Here is a 20904-nt window from a genome sequence, read left to right as displayed (position 1 = left end):
ACTGTCTTGATGCTTAGGAAGTTTTGGATTTAGGAACGCTTCGGGTTTTTTAATTCAGAGTGCTTAGTATATAATGTTTCCCTGGTGGCTATGTACGATGCATAAGGCTAAGTATACACTTTGTGATGGAAAAATAGCTACTAAGTTGTTAAAAACTGTATCAGTCCTCAAGAAACCGAAGTTCCACACTCATATCAATACAGAGCAGAATTTAATTGAAAAGCATTGGCTTCATTTCCAGCTACTGCAGTGAACTGAGACTGACCGTCCTTGAATATCTGTAAGTTCTTTGTATGCTTTACTGATTTTATCATCCACGGAGATGTTCTCAATTGACCTATAAGGAGGATTATAGCCTACTCTTCCTAATAAAATTAAACCTATCACTTTGAGGAAGGGATATTAAAGCTTTCAACTCAAATGTTGGAAAAATATTTACAAAGGCCCAAACCAAGGCTATGTGTCCTTTTCCTAGCATCAAGCATGATGTCTAACTAGCTCCCCCCACCCCCCCACCCCACCCCCCTCTCTCTCTCTCTCTCTCTCTCTCGTTCCCACTCTCCCAGAGTCTTGCTATGCAGCTCAGACTGTTCTTGAACTTGCAGCAATCCCCCTGTCTCTGTCTCTCAGGTGGGGTTACAGATGCACACCACCAAACCTGGTCCTGGTGTAAACCACTTTGTCTCCCAGTATTCTCTGAAGTTCAGTTCCTATGCACTATGAGTCTATCATCAGAAAGACGATTTACTCATTAGAAATGCCCAGACTTGATGCACTAATTTATGTATTTTTTTCAGTTATTAAAATGAGCCTGGCTTTTTAGTTTTGAATTATTTATAAAGATGCACTGCACATGGTGTTGACTTGCACTCACACCATGACACACAACAGTTTGACTCTAAAACCACCTATCCTGCCCCTTTTCATACGGCATTTGAATCTCTCTAATTGCTGCAGTTTTGTTTATCTAATTGCATTTGTGCTAGAATCTTCAAAGACTCACAGGGAACACAAACACTGCCTTCGACTTTAAGGACCGTGCAGTCTGTTTGGAAAAGTTTATCTAATAAAAGTAAATTAGCAAATTTGGTAGGAATAGGAAAAGATTCATGAACAGGTGAGGATCTGAGCTGACACTCAATGAAAGAACATGATTTGCACAGGCAAAGAGGGGTTTGGGGTGGAGTGTCCCCAGGGAGGAACCCAGAATAACCAGGCATGCAGGAATTACATAACAGATTGTCAGAGCAGTAAGGAGAATCGGTTGGAAATATTTGGGAGAAATGAGTAAGCTTGAAACTTTTATGTGCGATCAATTTATGAGACTAATCAGGTAAGAAACAACCATTTCCTTCATGCTTCTGGCCTTGGATTTCCCCCCCCCTTACCTCTAGATTATTTTTCATAATGATTAAGAGTAGTCTCTGTTGTTTAACAGAGAATTCTCAACAGAAGAATCTCAAATGGCTGAAAGACATTTAAAGAATTGCTCAACATCCTTAGTCATCAGGGAAATGCAAATCAAAACAACTCTGAGATACCATCTTACACCTGTCAGAATGGCTAAGAAACTGAAAACACTGAAGACAGCTTATGTTGGAGAAGATGTGGAGCAAGGGGAACACTCCTCCACTGTTGGTGGGAATGCAAACTTGTACAGCCACTCTGGAAATCAGTATGGTGGTTTCTCAGAAAATTGAGAGTAAGTCTTCCTCAAGACCCAGCTATACCACTCTTGGGCATATACCCAAGGAATGCTCAATCTTACCACATGGACACATGCTCAACTATGTTCATATCAGCATTATTCATAATAGGAAGAACCTGGAAACAACCTAGATGCCCCTCAACTGAAGAATGTGATAAAGAAAATGTGGCACATATACACAATGGAGTACTACTCAGCAGTAAAAAACAATGATATCATGAAATTTGCAGGCAAATGGATGGAACTAAAAAATATCATCCTGAGTGAGGTAACCCAGACTCAGAAGGACAAACATAGTATGTACTCACTCATAAGTGGATACTAGATGTGAGGGAAGGGATGGCCAGCTGCAACCCACAGCTCCAGAGAGGCTAGCTAACAGGGAAAGACCCTAGGAGGGACACATGGATGACCCTGTGAAGGAGAGGTGGATGAGATCTGCATAGGCATACTGGGTGTGTGTGGGGGGTGGAGGGTATGGAGTGGGGGATGAGAACATAGGGAAATTCGAGGGTCGAGCAGGGACAGGGACAGAGTGGGAAGGAGGGAGATACCATGATAGATGAGGACATCATGGGAACAGGAAGAGGCAGGGTGAGGCTCTCAGGAATCCACAAGGATGACCCCACCTTGGAATGCTGGCAGTGGTCTAGAGGGTGCCTAGACTGGTCTACTCTGGTGACCGGTCTAGTGAATACCCTAACCGCCATCATAGAGCCTTTGTCCACTGCCTGATGGAAGCAGATACAGAGATCCATGGCCAGGCGTCAGACTGAGCTCCAGGAATCCAATTGACGAGAGAGAGGAGGGATTCTGCAGGCAGGGAACATCAAGATCATGATGGGAAGATGTGCAGAGATGACCGGCCACACTAGTGGGAGCCCATGAACTGTGGACTGGTGGCTATGAAGCCCCCACGGGACTGGACTAGGCCCTCTGGATATGGAAGACAGTTGTTTGGCTCAAACTGTTTGGAGGGCACCCAGGGAAGGGGATTGGGATCCATCCCTGGTGCATGCTTTTGGGAGCCCAGTGCCTGTGGTGTGACACCTTACGCAGCCTTGGTGCAGTGCGGAGGGGCTTGGACCTGCCTAGGCTCAGTGTGCCGCACTCTGTTGATTCCCCATGGGAGACCTTGATTTGGGGGATGTGGGGATGTGAGGTGGCTTGGGAGGGAGGAGATGGGATCTGTGGGTGGTATGTAGAGTGAGTAGAAAATTTCTTAATAAAGAAAAAAAAGAGTAGTCTCTGTCAAATATATCACCCTAGCTTACATCAGTCCCTAGTTCCTTTCTTATCCATGTGGGTGGGTTAATTCCTAGGAACTATGATTTTGTACTGCAGTTTGATTTTGATAGCAGGAGATTGAAGCTGGAGGTATCTTACTCTTGCCAAACAGAGATGCCAGATTATGGATGTGAAACTGAAAAGACGTGATCGAGTCTCCGTTACCCTGGGAGCAGTGGGTGGCCATCTTGTGTCTGTCGTAAGCACCAGACAGCTGAGAAACCCACTCTTCCCAGGAAACACAGCCGGTAGGAGAAACAATGGCTCATGATGGAGCACTCGCAGTTCCCGGTGGCTTCTAGCTGTCCCTTGTATGGCTGACACCGCTGCATTTCTATCCTGGATTCTAAGACACCTCATGCCGCCTATAATTAATCCTTTCTTTCTGCCTGAGCTAGATCGCTTCCGGTTTCTATTTGATACCGGAAGAGTCCTAATGTGGTGACAATATGGTAGTTCCTGACCCCCGCTGTCCTCTGCTTCAGTACATGTTCCCTCCTCCTGCACCCCCTTATTCCACTACTAGTGTTTGTCTACGTCCTGCTTTAGAGATCTAAGCGTCACTGTTCACAGCCCCTCCATACTCCTCCACTTTGACTCCCTTGATTTTACTTCCTATCCTTGAAGGAAATGCTAACAAAGAAATAGAGAAAGGCCAGAAGCATCACTGATATATGCCTGGGGCTTCTGAACAGAGAAGGGTTTTATTAGTCCGAATCCCCGGGACATGTGATACAAAGGCTAGAAAACAAGAAAAGTTTCAAAACAAGAACATGTTATTGAGGTCCAGTGGAGCAGGCCGGGTTACTCTGGAGGCCACCTACGGGGTAAGGTGTTTGTGAGACCTTTAGAAACTCCAGCGGCAGCTGCACTCTAGTTCAGGGTCCTACTCATGTCAACTCAGCTGCCGCTGGTTCTTCCAGATGTGCATAAAGCGATCATACGCTGAGGTTCCTGCTGTCACTGGAAAATCACCAGCCTGGCATCTTTCAAAAAGCCCCTCTCCCCGACAGGCTCATGCACAGAAAGTAGGAAGGGAAGCTAGAAATCTTGAAGCCCTTGGCGGAACCCTGAAAGCAGATAACCAGCTGGCTGACAATGGTGTCAATGTAGTCACAGTGTTACCCAACAGGGAAACTAAAAATAATCTGTCACCACAGCACGCCCGCCTGGCTGTGTGGTGCGGAACAAATGCCCTAGTACAGGCTGCTGCTGGGTTTCCATCATCAGAAGGTCTGATGACATCAAGAAGAAGTCAGAGATGCAGCTGTGAAGATCGCCTGCCAAGTGGCTGCTGGGTACACGGTTTATTAGGCTACCCCCCCCCCCTGTAGCTATTTATTTATGCCTCTTGAAAGGGCAATCAGGAGTTGGCTTTGACACCTTTGGTAATTATGCTTCCCTGATGTATTTGCTTATTCTGATAGTCGGTCTTGTTCAGACCTTTTGTAACCCCTCACTATGCGGCACATTATCGAGGGTAAGACCCATATCTGCTCATTTCTACCTCTAAAACCTAATAAGTACTGACAACATAGAAAATCTCAATAAAATATTCATTAGACAAATAGAGGAGTATGGACAGATGACAAGTCCAACCTCACAGGGAAGGTCCTGGAGACCTTTACCAAGAACCTAATGATTTGGTCTGACTCTTCAGGGAATCAGTGCCATTTCCCATGAATAAAGAGAAAAGGGGAAGGGGAAGATGTAGGACATTCAAAGCTTTGAGGTTCCTTTCGAGGGAATCAAAAGTGGTTGATATGACCAGTGTGGGTAAAAGAAAGGAGAATAAAGCTGAGGAGACGCACGGGGAGCTCTGTGGTTTCCATTAAAGAGTCTGAGATTCATTGTACAAAGGATGGGGAGCTGTGGTATAGTCAAGTTTTCAGTGCGAGAGGAACATGATGACATTTTCCTCTGGAGTGTTTTCTTTGGCAGCTCTGTCCCAGGCACCTGTCGGCCTGGTGGACGTGGGTTTGAGCAGACTGCAGGGACCAGGCAGGCGCCATTGCAGTCAAGGGTTCCGGGAAGGATGGCCTGGCTGAAGAGGTCATTTCAGCACCCTCTCTTGCTGTCATTTTTATCACCCATTGGGACATCACACTCTCCTTCCGGACCAGTGTCTGGGGATTCTGAGGAGTGGCAAAAAATGCCAACCACAGCAGAGCTTCGCAGAGATGGCAAAACCACTCTTTCTCAGGAGGAGGATGGGTGGAGCCTCTGTCCCCCATAAAGGGAAGGAAACAGCAGTCTCTGGGCCACCTCTCTTCTCCGATCAGTTAAATGCCTGATGGTTTCTTTGTACTTTTTCAGTAGGGGGATGAAAAAGAAGAGCAGCGAAGGAGGAGAAGCCAGAAAGTGGCAGAGGAAGAAAACACACAGGAAGGGGCCCCCATCTCATTCACGAGCAGGGAAGGATGAACGCCAGGGCCGACGGAGCAGGATCTGATTGTGGTATGGCCCATCCCCAGGTGTCTGAGCTTACAAAGGAAGCTTCTAGTGGATGGGGAAATGTCCAACGATGTCTGCCCAGCTTCTTTATGGAAGTGGGTGAGGCCTCCCTTCACTATCCAGGACTGAGCAAATCTGGTGAGACAGCTCCAACTACTTGCCTTGATCGAGGTGGCAGTTCTTAGTGGTGGCTGTATATTGGAATTAGCTGAAGATACAAAAAAATACTGATGCCTGAATCCTAAACCCAGGAGATCCTAATTTAATTGGTTTTCCTTTTAGTGTGGTTTGGGAATTGGTCTGTTTATAGAACCCTTTGGGTGACGTGAACACACAGACAGGCTGAGAACAATTGTTCTAAACCAGGAGCCAGCAAACTTGCTTCATAAAGTGACAGAAGGTCATTATTCAGAGTCTTGTGGACTGCATGATCCCTGATAACACTTCTGTTCTGTGGTTGGAGTGTGAAGCCACACACAAAATATAAATGGATGAGTATACGTGTGTTCCAATAATACTTTATTCATAAAGACAGAGCATGGGCTGGAATTAAGTCCTGAGCCACATTTTATTGCTTACTGCATACCCCATTGTATCCGCTGAACAATCCAAACTTTTTAAGGTAGAGGGAAAAAAAAGTAGAAAAATACTATAGTTTTTAAATACTGAATGTACCAGGCTCTGCTCACTCCCCATGGGAGACCTTGCCTTGGAGGAGGTGGGAATGGGGGATGAGTTGAGGGGGAAGGCTGGGGGGCGGGATGAGGGAGGAGAGGGGAAGCTATGGTTGGTATGTAAAATGAATAGAAAATCTCTTAATAATAAAAATAAATGAAAAAAGACATTTGGAATAATGTTCTATTTTTCTTTGAGTACAATGAGACATGTTTCTGAGTTTCGTTTCCTAAAATGCTTTTGAGAAAGTAAAATTGATGACTGACAAAAATTTACCTTACTGGTAATCCATCCTATAATAGCTGTCTATTCATAATGACATAGTGGGGTTAACTTCACATTCGAAATATGCTAAATAAATGATTTGAACAAAAACCTTGCATCTAAGTCAGCCTCAACAAGCTGAACAAGTCTGGGGCGTGGAAGAAAAAGTAGATTACTAACCTTCGTTAAACTTCTATGCTGGTTTTTTTGGTTTTTTGTTTGTTTGTTTGTTTTTTGGAGACCAAGTGTGACTTTGTATTTGTGCGTGTGTATGTGGAGAACAGGGGTGAATGCCAGACATCCTCCTCCATCACTGCCCACCTTAGCTTTTGAGACAGGGTCTCTCACGGAACCTAGAGTTCGCTGTTTCTATAACTGTTGGGCTAGCAAGTCCCTGAGATCTGCATTTCTGTGCATTAACACATCCGGCTTTTTTTCTTTTTACATTTATTTACTTTGGCCCCCTCGTGTGCTGTGTGTGTGCTGTGTGTGTGTGTGTGTGTGTGTGTGTGTGTGTGTGGTGTGGTATGGTGTGTGTGTATGTATGTGGTGTATGTGGTGTGTGTATGTGTATAAATGTGGTGTGATATGTGTTGGTACGTGATGTGGTATGTTGTGGTATGTGGTGTGGTGTGTGTGTGTGGTGGTATATGAAGTGGTGTGTGTGTTGTGTTGTTATGGTGTGTGGTGTAGTGTGTGGTATGGTGTGGTGTTGTCTGTGTGTGGTGTTTGTGTGGTGGTGTGTGTGTGTGTGTGTGGTATAGTATGTGTGTGTATGGTGTGGTGTGCGTGTGTGATGTGGTATGTGGTGTGGTGTATGGTATGATGTGGTATTTTGTGTGTGTGTATGTGTGTGTGCGTGGTGTGTCCTGGTGTGTGGTGTAATGTGTGGTATGGTGTGGTGTTATTGTGTGTGGTATGGTGTGGTGTGTGTGTGGTGTGTTATGATGTGTTGCTTGTATGTGGTGTGGTGATGGTGGTGGTGGTGGTATGTGTGGTGTGTGTGTGTGTGTGTGTGTGTGTGTGTGGTGTGTCCTGATGTGTGGTGTAGTGTGTGGTATGGTGTGGTGTTGTGTGTGTGTGGTATGGTGTGGTGTGTGTGTGGTGTGTGTGATGTGTTATGATGTGTTGCATGTATGTGGTGTGTGGTGTGGTGATGGTGGTGGTGGTATGTGTGGTATGTGTGTGTGTGTGTGTGTGTGTGGTGTAGTGTGTGGTATGGTGTGTGTGTGTGTGGTATGGTGTGGTGTGTGTGTGGTGTGTTATGATGTGTTGCATGTATGTGGTATGTGTGGTGTGTGGTGTGTGTGTGTGTGTGTGTGTGTGTGTGTGTGTGTGTGTGTGTGTGTTCCACAGTGTACCTGTAGAGGGCAGAGGGAGTCAATTCTCTTCTTTACTAAGTGGGTTCTGGAGACTGAACTCATTATCGAGTTTGGTAGCTAGCAGCTTTACCATTGAGCCATCTTGCAGGCCCCCAAACTTGACTTTTTGTGAGGGTGCTAGAGATCCAAACTCAAGTCCCCTTGCTTGTACAGAAGGCGCTTCACCCCCAAACCATCTACTTAGGCCTCAATTGTGACTCTTGTGCTTTGAAGAAAAAAAAATCCAGTAAGATATAGAGATGAAAACTTTTTCAGTGGTGAATGAATAAAACAGATTAGACTTGTAAAATAGGTACTTAGTCTTAGTGAATAGGACAGAGAAAGTTAGACCCCAGAGTGAGGAAAATGTCTTTATTGGGTCAGGCTGGGTGTCTCAAGTGCTCACTCATTTCCTTGGCTGGAGCTCAGCCCAAGCCCGTTTTGCTTTAGCTGTGGTATTTGTTTCTGATTCAACACAGAGAGAGACCTGTGTCAATGCATGCTGTCATTTTACACTGGGGAACCCCGGGGAGGCAGAGATACCTTAGAGAGATGAGTATGAGTGAGGGTGTGGGACCCAGCTCCTATCCTTCCTGATACTATCGACCTCTATGGAAAACCCGTCAAATGGCTGCAAGACATTTGCTCCTCAGTCAAGCTGGAAGAGCTGCAGATGACGTCACCCTCACCTTTATCCTGTCGATGTTGGCCTCCATCTTCAGCTGCTCTACCAGCTTCCTGGCTTGTGCTATGCTGGCGGTGTTGTTGCTGGCCATTGGAGAGCTGGACGGGGTTTTCAGACACTCTAGAGAACAAAGGAAAACTGCGTCAGAGAGTTCACAAGCTGCGGGACAGGCAGTCTTCACACCTGGCGGATCTCAGAACAGTGACGGTAACCAGTTCCCCAGTCATCTACCCAGTCAGCGTTATGTATAACTAGCAGGATTTGATTTCCCGTTTCTGCCCTGCCCCAAAGGGGAATGTTCACTTAATTAGGCGGAGTAAAATGCACTGATATATACATGTATATGATACTAAATTGACAACTTATAAAATTCTCTGGAAGTGGTAGGGTGCTGGTGCCCACCAACACTGTGTGGCTGCTGTGGATTGTGGGTGCTCTGTTGTCAGGGGTTGGGTGAAATGTCCTTAGAAGATAAGGCAGAGGGATGGGGGAAAATTCAACGCTCCTTCAGGTCTCAACACTATTTCCAGTATTCTGATGGACTCCAGCTCCACCCTGCTGCTTAGCTGTGACCACCTCAGACTGCTTACCACAGGGCCACTACACTGGGGAACCAGGAGAGGCGGCGGATGGGGGGAGGGTAGCTGTTCAACGCCACTTAATTGCACATTGCCAAGAGCCATCTCTCCACGCTCTGAACGTGGTCCAGTTCACAGTTGTTTTTCTCACAGCCCTTCAGGAACGCATCCACAGCGTCGAGGGAAGACAGAACCACGTCTAAATTACTAAGGACGTTAATTAGTTTACTAGTATTTTTCTAAACTAAGCACAAAAGACTTCTTCTTCAGTGCACTTGTGCTTTGAAAGGGGCGTTCTCCTCTGTGTAGCTCATGAGGCAGTGTCTCTGCTAGAGCTCCCGGGCCCGTCATGTGGAGTGCCTCCCACACCCTTCTTATCCTTTCTTGGCCCATCATATCGTCGTACTTTATTATTACTGTCCTTTTTAAAAGCATTCTGTTTTGTGTCCACTGTCCTCCCCCAGATCTTGATGGGGCCTTGCTTCTCATCAAAGTCCCATGCTGTCATGTAAAGCTGCCCCTGGAACAGAGTAGCAGTGGCCTAGAGCTTTAATTTAACTAGAATGCCAGACCCAGGAAATGAAACCTGACACATGGCATCGATCAACACTGGTCCAATCTTGTTTTGGATCCATCATATTAAACACTGTAACTCTGGCTCTCTTTGGGAATTTTTTTTTAAATGTAGGTTCTTCACCTCAAAAAAGAACTAGGGCACATAGGAAACCCAAGGTATGAATGATAACGCATAATATGTCATAGACAAGTTTATCTATCACTAAAATAAAATTGTTTTGTTGTTGTTTTAATTACCACAAAAAAGCAGACTATAAGTGATCTCTTTAGTCTTAAGAAAAAAGTTTCTAAATTATCTGTTCAGTAATTTTTCATATATAATTCTTCAAGATAAAAGAAGACATTATGTATAATTCTCTCTTGCCTTCCTTTGGAGAAGTTAGCTTAGCGGGCATGCTGAAAAAAACAAGCCGCCAGACATTAGCCATGTAAACGGGAAGGCAATTAACTGTTTAGGGAAGGCAATTAACTGTTTCGGCAACTTTGTTTCAAAGGATCTGGAGACAACAAAGTGTGTGTGTGGAGGGGGGGGGGGAATTGAAGCAATGTCTGCAGAAACGAGGAGCTCCAAACTGTACCTTCACATACTTGAAGATAAAGAAAGGGAGAAATTTATGGAAGAAGAGGAGAGGAGGAGGAGGAAGAGGGAGAAGGAGGAGGAGGGATGGTTCAATGTGTAAACAGCCTGGGTTCAATCCCCTAAAGGCCCACATGGTGGAAGAAATTATTCCAGCCAGTTGTCCTCAGACTTCCAGATATGCGCCCTCCATGCACACACACACAAAATAAATGTAAAAGACTATGATTTAATCAGCATAGTCATTGCACAGGGATATTATATTTCCAAAACCCATAAACATTTAACAGCCTAGCAAAACTTTACAAAGCCAAGATGAAGTATTGACTTCCCAGTCAGCCTGAGATATAAACAGCCATGATCTCTAAGTCCCTGGACACTGGTCTGTGAAGCTAATGTTTCTGTCCAACTACAATTCATTCATCACATTAGAATGCAAATAATCATAGAATGACTGAACCTTCCCTGGGCCTGAAACAGAGTTGGAAGCCTGGCCAACTACTCTTCTGTCTTGAAACTAAATCCTATAAAAACGAGAAGTACAGACCAGAATTTGCCTCCCAGCTCCTTTTGCTCTCTTCTTCATTAGTAATGGGATTTTTCCTTTTTATTTCTTTTCTTAAGTGTATATGTTGGTCACCTATTTGTATAGGCTCATGTATCATGTGTGTATGGGTGCGTGAGTGTGTAGGCCAGGGGTCAATGTCAGCTGCTCTTTACCTTATTTTTTGAGACTCTCACCGAATACAGAGATCACTGATTCTTCCTGGCTGGCTGGCCAGTGAGCCCCATGGATCCTCCTGGTTTTGCCTTCCCAGCCCCCGTGCCCAGTGTTTTCATGTAGGTTCTGGGAGATGAAACTTGGGACCTCATACTTGCTTGGAGAGCACTTCACCATCTTAGCTGTCCCCCAAGCCCACATTCTCTTCTGTGTCACAGCGATTACAGGAATCCTGAAGCATGCATAGCTGAGTGTTACCTGCTGAGTGATCTGTTTTCCAGACTCCCTTGCAGCTAGAAATGACGATCTAAGTTTGGGTCAATGAGTGATGTCCTTGAGGGAAGGAGTTAGCCTCACTGTCATTTTCCCTGTTTCTGGCCATCTGGAACATTCCAGGATGAGTAGGAAGAATTTTCATTTTTTTTCCCTTTTTGAAAATAAAGATTCATTTAAAAATTATTTGTGTGTGTGTGTGTGTGTGTGTGTGTGTGAGTGTGTGTGTGTGTGTGTGTACATGTGGAGATCAGAAGAGTGTGATAGATGCCCTAGAACTGAAGTTACAGGCAGTTGTGAGCTGCGCTGTGGTTGCTGGGAACTGAACTCAGGTGCTCTGGAAGAACAGCAAGTGCTCTTAGCTCCTGAGCTGTCTCTCCAGGTCCATAATCTGCATTCTTGATGGCAGTGTAGAGATACCATGCCAGCTGTGGACCAGCCACCTTTTTATGTGAGAGAGAAGCAAGGGGCATCTTGCTCACAGCCCTGGTGCTGGCCACCCCCAAGCCAGCTGTTTACCGATTGAATGCTCCAGTCTCATCCTTTGCATTCTAGGGGAGTCCTGGTGTCTTTTCGACCTCTGGAGGGGACGGATTTAGTGTGTGCAGACTTGTTGCTGCAGTAGTGTACCTTGTACACTTAGCTCCCGAAACAGCAGAAAATTACCTTGCAGCTCTGGGTATCAGAAATATGGAATGGGTCTCATGAGGTTAAAGTCCAGGTGTAGAGAGGATGGGTGGACCTCCTTCTGGAGGATGATGGTCCGAGAAAGAACCCATTTCTGTTTTTTTCATGGCTTCCAGGGCATTCTTCATGACTGGGGAAGGTGAGCAAGTCCTTCTCCTATCACTGCTTGGCTTTCTGAGGTCATATCTTTCTTTGACTCTAATTCCTATTCCTCTTTTCTCTGCCAGGATCCTTGGAACTCCATTGTGACTTCCCAGGTCACCCCAGATACTCTTCCTCACTTTATGTCAGCTGATCGACAGCTTAATTCCATCTGCAATCTGAGTCCCCTTTGCTGTGCATTTACAGGTTCTAGGAATTGGAACCTGACTGACTTCAGGGAAGTTGGGAGTAACCAATTACTTTCTGATCGATTTAAGGCCCACTCCATGAGATGGAACCTATAACCAACACTGTTAAAGTGGCCAAGAACCTGAGAATAGATAAGTCTAAGCCTAGAGGAAAACCTCACACTACTATTCTGCTGAAGGAAGATAGCAGTACAATGACACTAATGACACTCTGCTATACTCATAGATCAGTGTCTCACTCACAACTGGACATTGTGCAGAGAGTAAGAGACTTGGAGCACTCGGTCCTAAATGGGGTGTTCGCATTCAAGTCTTCCCCTCAGGGATCTATGTGAAAGAAGACATGGAAAGACTGTAAGAGCCATAGGCTCAAGGAAAGTGTCTTCCGGACACAACAGGACTGATGAAGAGATGAACTAACAGAGACTGTGGCAGCATGCACAAGGCCTGCCTGCACAGTCTCAATCCAGACAGGGTCCCAGCGCTGAGGGGAAGACGTGAACATGGGCTTCAATCCCTAACCGAGAGGCTATCTCTAATTGATACCCATGGGCACAGCACAGGGTATATTAACAACACTTCAGGGCAGGCCCCACCCCATGCACAGGAGTAGCTGCCTAACACAAAACAATCGATACGGTACAATTGTAAACTTTTTGTCTCATTTTACCTTGTTTGGGCTTTTGTTGACTTGTTGGCCTTTCACTTGTTTATTTCGACTTCTGTTATTGTGTGTGTGTGTGTGTGTTTCTTATTTTGTTTTGTTTTTTTAAAGAGAGAGGAAAAAGGCCGGGCAGTGGTGGTGCACGCCTTTAATCCCAGCACTCAGGAAGCAGAGGCAGGCAGATCTCTGTGAGTTCGAGGCCAGGGTGAGTTATTTCACAGAGGAAACCCTGTCTCAAACAACTGAAAAAAAGAGGGTGGGGCGGGGAGAACATAAAGTTGAGTGGGTAGGGAGGTGGGAAGGATCTAGGAGGAATTGGGGGAGGGGAACATCAAATAGATTGTATGAAAATTTTAGAATTAAGAAAGGAAGGAAAAAAGAAAAAGAAAGAGAAAGAAAGGAAGAAAGAAAGAAAGAAAAGGAAAGAAGGAAGGAAGAGAAAGAAAGAAAGAAAGAAGGAAGGAAGGAAGGAAGGAAGGAAGGAAGGAAAGAAAGAAAGAAAGAAAGAAAGAAAGAAAGAAAGAAAGAAAGAAAGAAAGAAAGAAAGAAAGAAGGAAGGAAGGAAGGAAGGAAGGGAGGGAGGGAGGGAGGGAGGAAAGGTGGGAGGGAAGGAGGAAGGAAGGAAGGAAAAAAGATTGAAAGATAGAAAGATAGAAAGAAATGAATTAGGCCATGGTTTTCTGAAGCTCATGTCCCTGAAGGATCTTTGCTCATATGGAGACTTACGCAGAATTTGAAGGCCAGTAAGGGAAAACTTAAGCCTCCCGATAGCAAATTCACCACATCCCAAAAGCAAGTGGCTTTGGAAATGATGTGGAAGAAAACACATGCAGCCGTGCCTTCCAGCTGCTTCAGAAGCATAATGTGGCATGTCTCTACTTCTGGCTTATTTAGGTTTATCTAAACCAGCAGTCCTCAACCTGTGGGGCGTGACCTTTTCGGGATCACGTATCAGATATCCTGCACATCAGATATTTACATTACGATTCATAACAGTAGCAAGATTACAGTTATGAAGTAGTAACAAAGTAATTTTGTGGTTGGGGGTCACCACAGTGTGAGGAACTGTACTGAAGGGTCACAGCAGGAAGATTGAGAACCTCTGAACCCTATAAAGCCAAGTACTACAAAAAGACCTAAAATCCAAAACCAAACCCAAACAAAAAACAAACAGGACTGAAGCAATGTGGGAGAAAGAAGAGATGGACCAGTCTCCTGTTTAAGGGTGGTAGGTTTAAAACAATTAACCTGTCTTCTAAGCTTTTGTACTAGTGTGTGAGTGTGTGTGTGTGTGTGTGTGTGTGTGTGTGTGTGTGTGTGTGTATTTTGTGAATACCTATTTGAAACACACCTATTTGAAAGGAGACTTCTGCATCACTAATTAATATTTACCTCTTTGCTGTAAAATTCACAGCATATAATTTACGGTCTTGAATCATTTTTAAGCACGTATTTCGGTAGTGTGAAGGACATTTTTCACTGTATGAGGCCATTGTACTATCCATTTCCAGAATACTTTTGATCTGAAACTCCTCTAAACAATAACCCATGCGCCTCTTTCTCCAGCAGCGCCCCCATCACAGTTCCGTTTTTGACCTGTGGTACTTTGAAAAAGAATGGCCCCCATAGGCTCACAGATTTGAATGTTTGGTCCTTAGGGATTGGTGCTGTTTGACAGGGATCAGGAGGCGTGGCCTTGTTGGAGGAAGTTGTGTCACTGGGGGTGGGCTTCGGGGTTTCAAATGCTCAAGCCAGGCCCAGTGTCTCTCTCTTCCTGCTGCCTGCTGATTCAGATGTAGAACTCTCAGCCACCTCTTCAGTACCATGTCTGCCTGTGTGCCACCATGCTTTCTGCCATGATGATAATGGACTAAGCCCATTACTAAACTGTAATCCAGCCTCAATTAATTATCCTTTATGTGATTTGCTGTGGTCATGGTGCCTCTTCACAGCAATAGAACACTGACTAAGACACTGCCTCTGAGATCTTGTGACCACTGACTAAGACACTGCCTCTAAGATCTTGTGACCATTGACTAAGACACTGCCTCTGAGATCTTGACTACTTTGGCTCTTTCTTCGGAGTGGAATCACGAACTTGTCTATTTTGTGACTGGCTTATTGAATAGAGCATGAGGACTTCAAGGTTCATGAAGGATGCAGTGTAGGCAAATGTTCTTTCTCTTACAGCTGATTGGTATTGTGTGCGTATATCACAGCTTAGAAATCCATTCACCTGTTGAGGGACACTTTGGTTACTTCCACACTTTAGCTATTTCGAATGCTGCTTTGAAGTTAGATGTCCACATACCTTTGCCACACCACGCTTTTAACTCCTTAGGGTAGAACTCAAAGGGGGAGTTTCAGATTACATATGTATATGTAAAGATACAAACATATAAACAGAAGTAAAAATATAAAATAGATAAAGACAGAAGATACAGACTACACAAACACATAACAAAATAATAATGCATAAATATACAAAAATATATACAATATATAATTATTTAGGATATGCAGTATATATTTTGTTTTACTAACTACCATACTGGCTTTTAGCATAACTATGCCATTTTATATTTCACCAAAAGTGCACAAGAACTTCAATTTCTGTATATGCTAGTCAGACTTGTTATTTTCTGTGACTGCTTTTTTCAACAGTAGTTAGTTATTGCAATGGATGGAAAGTAGTATTTTGTTGCTGTTTAGATTTGCATTTCTGTTATCAGTGCTGTTGGGCGTCTTTTCATGTGGGAAACAGCGGTTCTCTCAGCTTCTTTGGCGGAGTACCTGTTTGAATCTATTGCCCATGTTTTAAAAGAGGATTTTGTTGCGAAAGTTTGAAGGGTTTTCATTTACTCAGGATATTATGTTTTCATTAGATAAAAGCTTTACAAATATGTTTTCTTGTTATATGGGCTGCTCTTTATATTATCCTTAGATGCATACACATTTTAAATTTTGTGGAGGACAGTTTGTCAACTTGATATGGTTACCTGAGTCACACACAGGAACAATGGCCACATCCAGTGTTGGGAAGCGTTTGCTCCGTGCGGTCTTCTTGTACAGCACAGGTTTATAGTTTTAAGTCTTACAACCATGCCTCTGACCTTTGACTTGGTGAAGGGGTTGGGATAGAACCCAGGGCTTTGTTCTAACATTGAGCAATGTCCCAGCATTAATCAATACATTCTGAGTTCATTTTGTTCATCACGTCAGGTGTAACTTCACTGTTTGGCCCATGGCTATTTGATTTTCCCAACCCCATTTGTTGAAAATAATATCATTTTCCTCATTAATTATAAACTAGATGTTTGTTTTTCCCCCCAATTCATATGTTGAAGCTTACTGCAACTCCCTTCCCCTAGTCTAAAGGTGGGGCCTTTGGGAGATAGCTACATCGTGGAGGTGGAGGCCTCATAGCCCTGATTAGGAGATCGAAGAGATGGTCTTGCCCCCTTCTCTCTCTCTGAGAAAATGAGGAAAATCTTGACATCTGCAGGGTAAGAAGAGGACCTCAGGCTGTATTTTTGTTGTTGCAGACCAAACTGAATAAGATACATGGTCTTGGTACCCTTGTCACCAGCCACCTGAATGCACAAGGCATTGTTTCTGAGCGCTCTGTTTTGTCCCATTGGTCTGTGGAGAGGTGGCATCTCTCCGTGCCTCTGCCACAGTGTTTTGACCACCACAGCTTTGGTAGGTTTTGAAAACAGCAAGTGTAAGAACTACTTTAATTTGTCCTTTTGTATGATTGTTTTAGATATTTGGGGCTTTATATAAAAACTTAAGATGGATTTTTCTGTTTTGGTTAAAAACATGGTTGGAATTTTGATAGGTGTTATTATGTAAAATTCTTTGGAGCAGTATTGACATGTTGGTGGTCCGTCTTCAATCTATGGCTCTGGGACATCTTCATTTCTTTGTGTGTTCTTTAATTTTTTTCAGCAGCGTTTATCAGTGTTCATCATATGTTTTATCTCTTTGGTTAATTACTCAATATTCTTTTTGGTGCTATCATTGTAAGTGCGACCATTTTCTCTTCAGATCGTTTCTTGTTAGTGTATAGAAGTGGCACCTCACTAATTCCCCCACTTGAGTTGGAAGCAGTTGTATGCACGGAGAAGCATGGCTGAGGAATGGCGCTGCCCCTCGTGAACACGATGGGTTTAAGAGTTCACTCCATCAGACGCTTAGGCATGTCAGCAGAGAGGCACCACCACACAGTCGACAATCGGCTAATGTTCCTCTTTCATTTTACACACAAGTCAAATTGGACAGCATTTACTTGAAGAGAGAAGAAACTAAGAAAAACTTGCTAATCTCTGAAGCGGTTCTAAAAAGAAAAGGACATTCTGCTGAGATCATGCAGACAAAGTTTCAAATTACACCTACCTCTTGAAAACAAGTGATTGAAAAAAAAAACAAGCATTTTTTGTTGTTAAAATACGTGTTGGGATGTGTGGTAGTTTGAACGTAATTGGCCCCCATCATCACAGGTAAGTAGTTAAATCATGTGGGACATCAGTCTCTGTGAGCTAGATCAGGAAAACAATGATAGATAACAGCTAAGTGGAGCAGTCACAGAAGGCTGAAGGATTCCCCTTTAAAGTGTCATTTACCAATATAGGCACTGAAGACAGAAGTTAATACTCAATCTTGCTGAAACTTACACATAGAAAACAAATGGTAGAATATGTAACCACAAAGTAACGACTGTTGTAATATTTTTAAGAGCTTTTATTTTACCTCAAATCTCTGATTTAGGAAGGAAATGTTACAGTATTGGAGAAGGCAAGATAAAAGATCAGAAGTTAAGAAACGAATCATTAACACCTACTAACCTGATTATCTGATCTATCATTTAGCTATAAATTTTTAAATGTTTATCCATGTAAACTATCCTATCTTCATAGGAGAAAAATGAGCTAATGATGACTGAAAAGAGAGATAGGCAGAAAGACAGTAATAGAAACTCTCTCTGTGTCTATGATTGCTAACATTGAACAGCCATTGCATTTCTCACATAAGATTTCTGCTGCTTTCTTCTCATAAGCATTTTTGTATTATGGTGTACCATTGTGTTTTGTTCTATTAGTGCTATTTTTTTTACTTTATTAAAATTCTGAGTTTATTTTACTTGGTAAAAAAAATACAGGTTGGGATGTGTGGTAGTTTGAACGTAATTGGCCCCCATCATGTCACAGGGAGTGGCACTATTAGGAGGTGTGGCTTTGTTGGAGTAGGTATGGCTTTGCTGGAGGAAGTGTGTCACTGTGGAGGTGGGCTTTGGGGTTTCCTATGCTCGGAATACTGCCCAGTGTCTCAGCCCACTTCCTGTTGCCTGTAAGATGTAGGACTCTCAGCTACCTCTCCAGTACCATGTCTGCCTACATGCTGCCATGCTCCCCACCATGATGATAATGGACTGAACCTCTGAAGCTGTAAGTGAACCCCCCAATTAAATGTTTTATTTCATAAGAGTTGCCATGGTCATGGTGTCTTTTCACAGCAATAGAAACCCTGACTAAGACAGGATGTATCTCAGCAGTACAGCGTTTTCCTAGCATGCCAAACCCTGAATTCAATCCTCAGTACAACACTAACAAAACAAACAAAAACCCAATCCAAACCAACCAAACCCAAACCCAAAGTGATTATTCTATACACTGCACCCCTGCTCTCTTATCAGCCTGGCCCTTGGCGACAAGCTAGAGTTCTGCAGAGACCCACCGGCCCTGAGCCCTCAAGACTGCAACAGAGATGTGCTGGGTGGTGGTGGTCATCTCTCCCAGGAGTCTGCAGGGCAGAGGGAAATAGAGTCCAATTTTAATTGTTTGGGGGAAAATCCAAAAGCCCTCAGAACATTTCTGGGAGTCAGTTGGGGAGATGGTCAAACGCTGGACTAGCAAACTGTCCTGGGAGACAACTGTAGTAGCCGCCAAGTGTGCATCATCTGGCAGCCATCACATAGCATGGGACGCTTGTGGTTACGTTCTTGACTTTGATCTCTCTCCTCTTTCCCTCCCTCCTCATTTAAATAATCTCAAATAAATAAATATGGCAATTTCAAATGGGCTTAATCTTTGCTCCACACCCTGAATTTGACCCACTGGCAGTGACACCCATGAAGGCATTTGGAAGTGTGTGTGTGTGTGTGTGTGTGTGTGTGTGTGTACTTCCGGTTGTGACAATAAATGGAGATACACGTGGTATGTAATGGGCTGCGGCAGACACTCCGTTCTCTGCAGCACACCACAAACAATGAGGTGGGCTGTTCCAAACGCCCCTGGTGCCCTCAGTCATTCACGACAAAGCTGCTCACAGAACACAGACCACGCAGAACCGTTCACTACCTGCTTTTAGAGCCTGATATTTTTTGACTCCCACGACCCCCCCCCCAGTGATGCATGAGTGCTGAGAGCTCATGATTCTCATCAGCATCTCTGTGCCCGAAGGATCTGTGGTTCCTGCTCATTTAAAACGGAGCACGGTCTCTTTGTACAGTGTCCTGGTGGGTGGACTGAGATTATGCTGAGCTGGGTTTGCCCATAAGGAAAAACAAAAAACAAACCAAACCCCCACAAATATCTCTAGAACAGTCACAGGGGTTATATGTGAGGGACTTGTAGAAGTCTGCCAGAATGTCCCTTCCCACCTGAATTCCAGATGCAAGCAGCACACACAAAGCATTATTCTACCATTTATGAGTCTCCACCCACTCCAAGGACCAGTAGACTTCTAGCAGGGTGATAACATTTCTTTTTCCTCAAAACACATTCAGCACTTTCATTTTCTTCAGGAGGAATGTTTTGGTTAAAGAACCATACATTTTCCTGTCACTTAGGCTTTATTAAAATACACACACACACACACACACACACACACACACACACAAACACACACACATATATATCCCTTTATTTCCATGGCACAAAGATAAATACATGTTTTGAAATTGGGATCTTTGCCTTAGAGACTGTAGGTTAATTGTAGAGTATTTTATTCTTTTCATCCTTTAATAGTGTTTTTTTTTTTTTTTTAGCATTCAGACACACTTCCCTAGGAACTTTTATTTTAATTACAACTGTGTGTTTCTCTGTACCATGTTTTGATGTTTGCAGTAGGTGTGTGTGGGGTTTGATTAGTTTGTTTTGTACTAAACTGGTAATAAACCATTTATAGATCTAAAATACCCATTATAGGCTATAGTCTCCCAGCCACTTGGTAATGTCTTTGCTATTTTCATTTGTCAGCTAGCTATCATTGGTGTTTGGGGGATAGTTCATTTTAAATTGGAAGACTAATTTTTAAATGTACCAATTTTAAAATTTTTTAGAGATCCTACAGTGATTTATTTGCAAATATATCTGTGCTATGGTCACACATCCACAATCATCCAGGTTGATATCTGTGCTACGGTCACACACCCATAATCATCCAGGTTGATATCTGTGCTACGGTCACACACCCACAATCATCCAGGTTGATATCTGTGCTACGGTCACGCACCCACAATCATCCAGGTTGATATCTGTGCTACGGTCACACACCCACAATCATCCAGGTTGATATCTGTGCTACAGTAACGCACCCACAATCATCCAGGTTGAGCTTGGGCACTTTTGTCTTCTGCATTTTGATCCTCATTCAGATTTACTGCAAGTATACTTGACATCAAACTGGCATTATATATTATATAAAACATACATCATAAAGGACATTCTACATTATATGTCATCTATATCATCAAATTGATTGTATTATATATACTGATGAGATTAGTGTACGTACTAATATCAGATTATATGCACTTTCAGTTTCACCATCAGACATTAGTGTACTTATGCACAGTGGCTGCAGTATAAATCAAATAATGATAAAACACGAGTCTGTGGGATCTCATGGTGGTTAACTTCTGGTCTTGCATCTCTTCCTGTTAACAGCTGGCCACTTGGACTTGGAAAGAGCAAAACAGCACATCGGTCTCTGCCAATCAGCACACACTCATTTTCTTTGGTTCCCCAGCAACAAGGGACAG

General features: G+C 43.7%; 1 protein-coding gene across 1 annotated transcript in view; it reads right to left on the bottom strand.

The window, feature by feature from the left end:
• Nucleotides 1-20904, bottom strand: part of Gng2 (G protein subunit gamma 2) — a 105002-nt gene that overhangs the window by 7548 nt on the left and 76550 nt on the right. The window contains exon 3 of the mRNA XM_028861258.2: nt 8439-8554. Within this exon, the coding sequence (XP_028717091.1) occupies nt 8439-8525 (87 nt within the window). The 5' untranslated portion in view covers nt 8526-8554. The remainder of the gene's footprint in view (nt 1-8438; nt 8555-20904) is intronic.

This window comes from Peromyscus leucopus, chromosome 9 (assembly GCF_004664715.2).
Source record: "Peromyscus leucopus breed LL Stock chromosome 9, UCI_PerLeu_2.1, whole genome shotgun sequence".
Classification (NCBI taxonomy): Eukaryota; Metazoa; Chordata; class Mammalia; order Rodentia; family Cricetidae; genus Peromyscus; species Peromyscus leucopus.
This window is presented reverse-complemented; position numbering and strand designations above follow the sequence as displayed.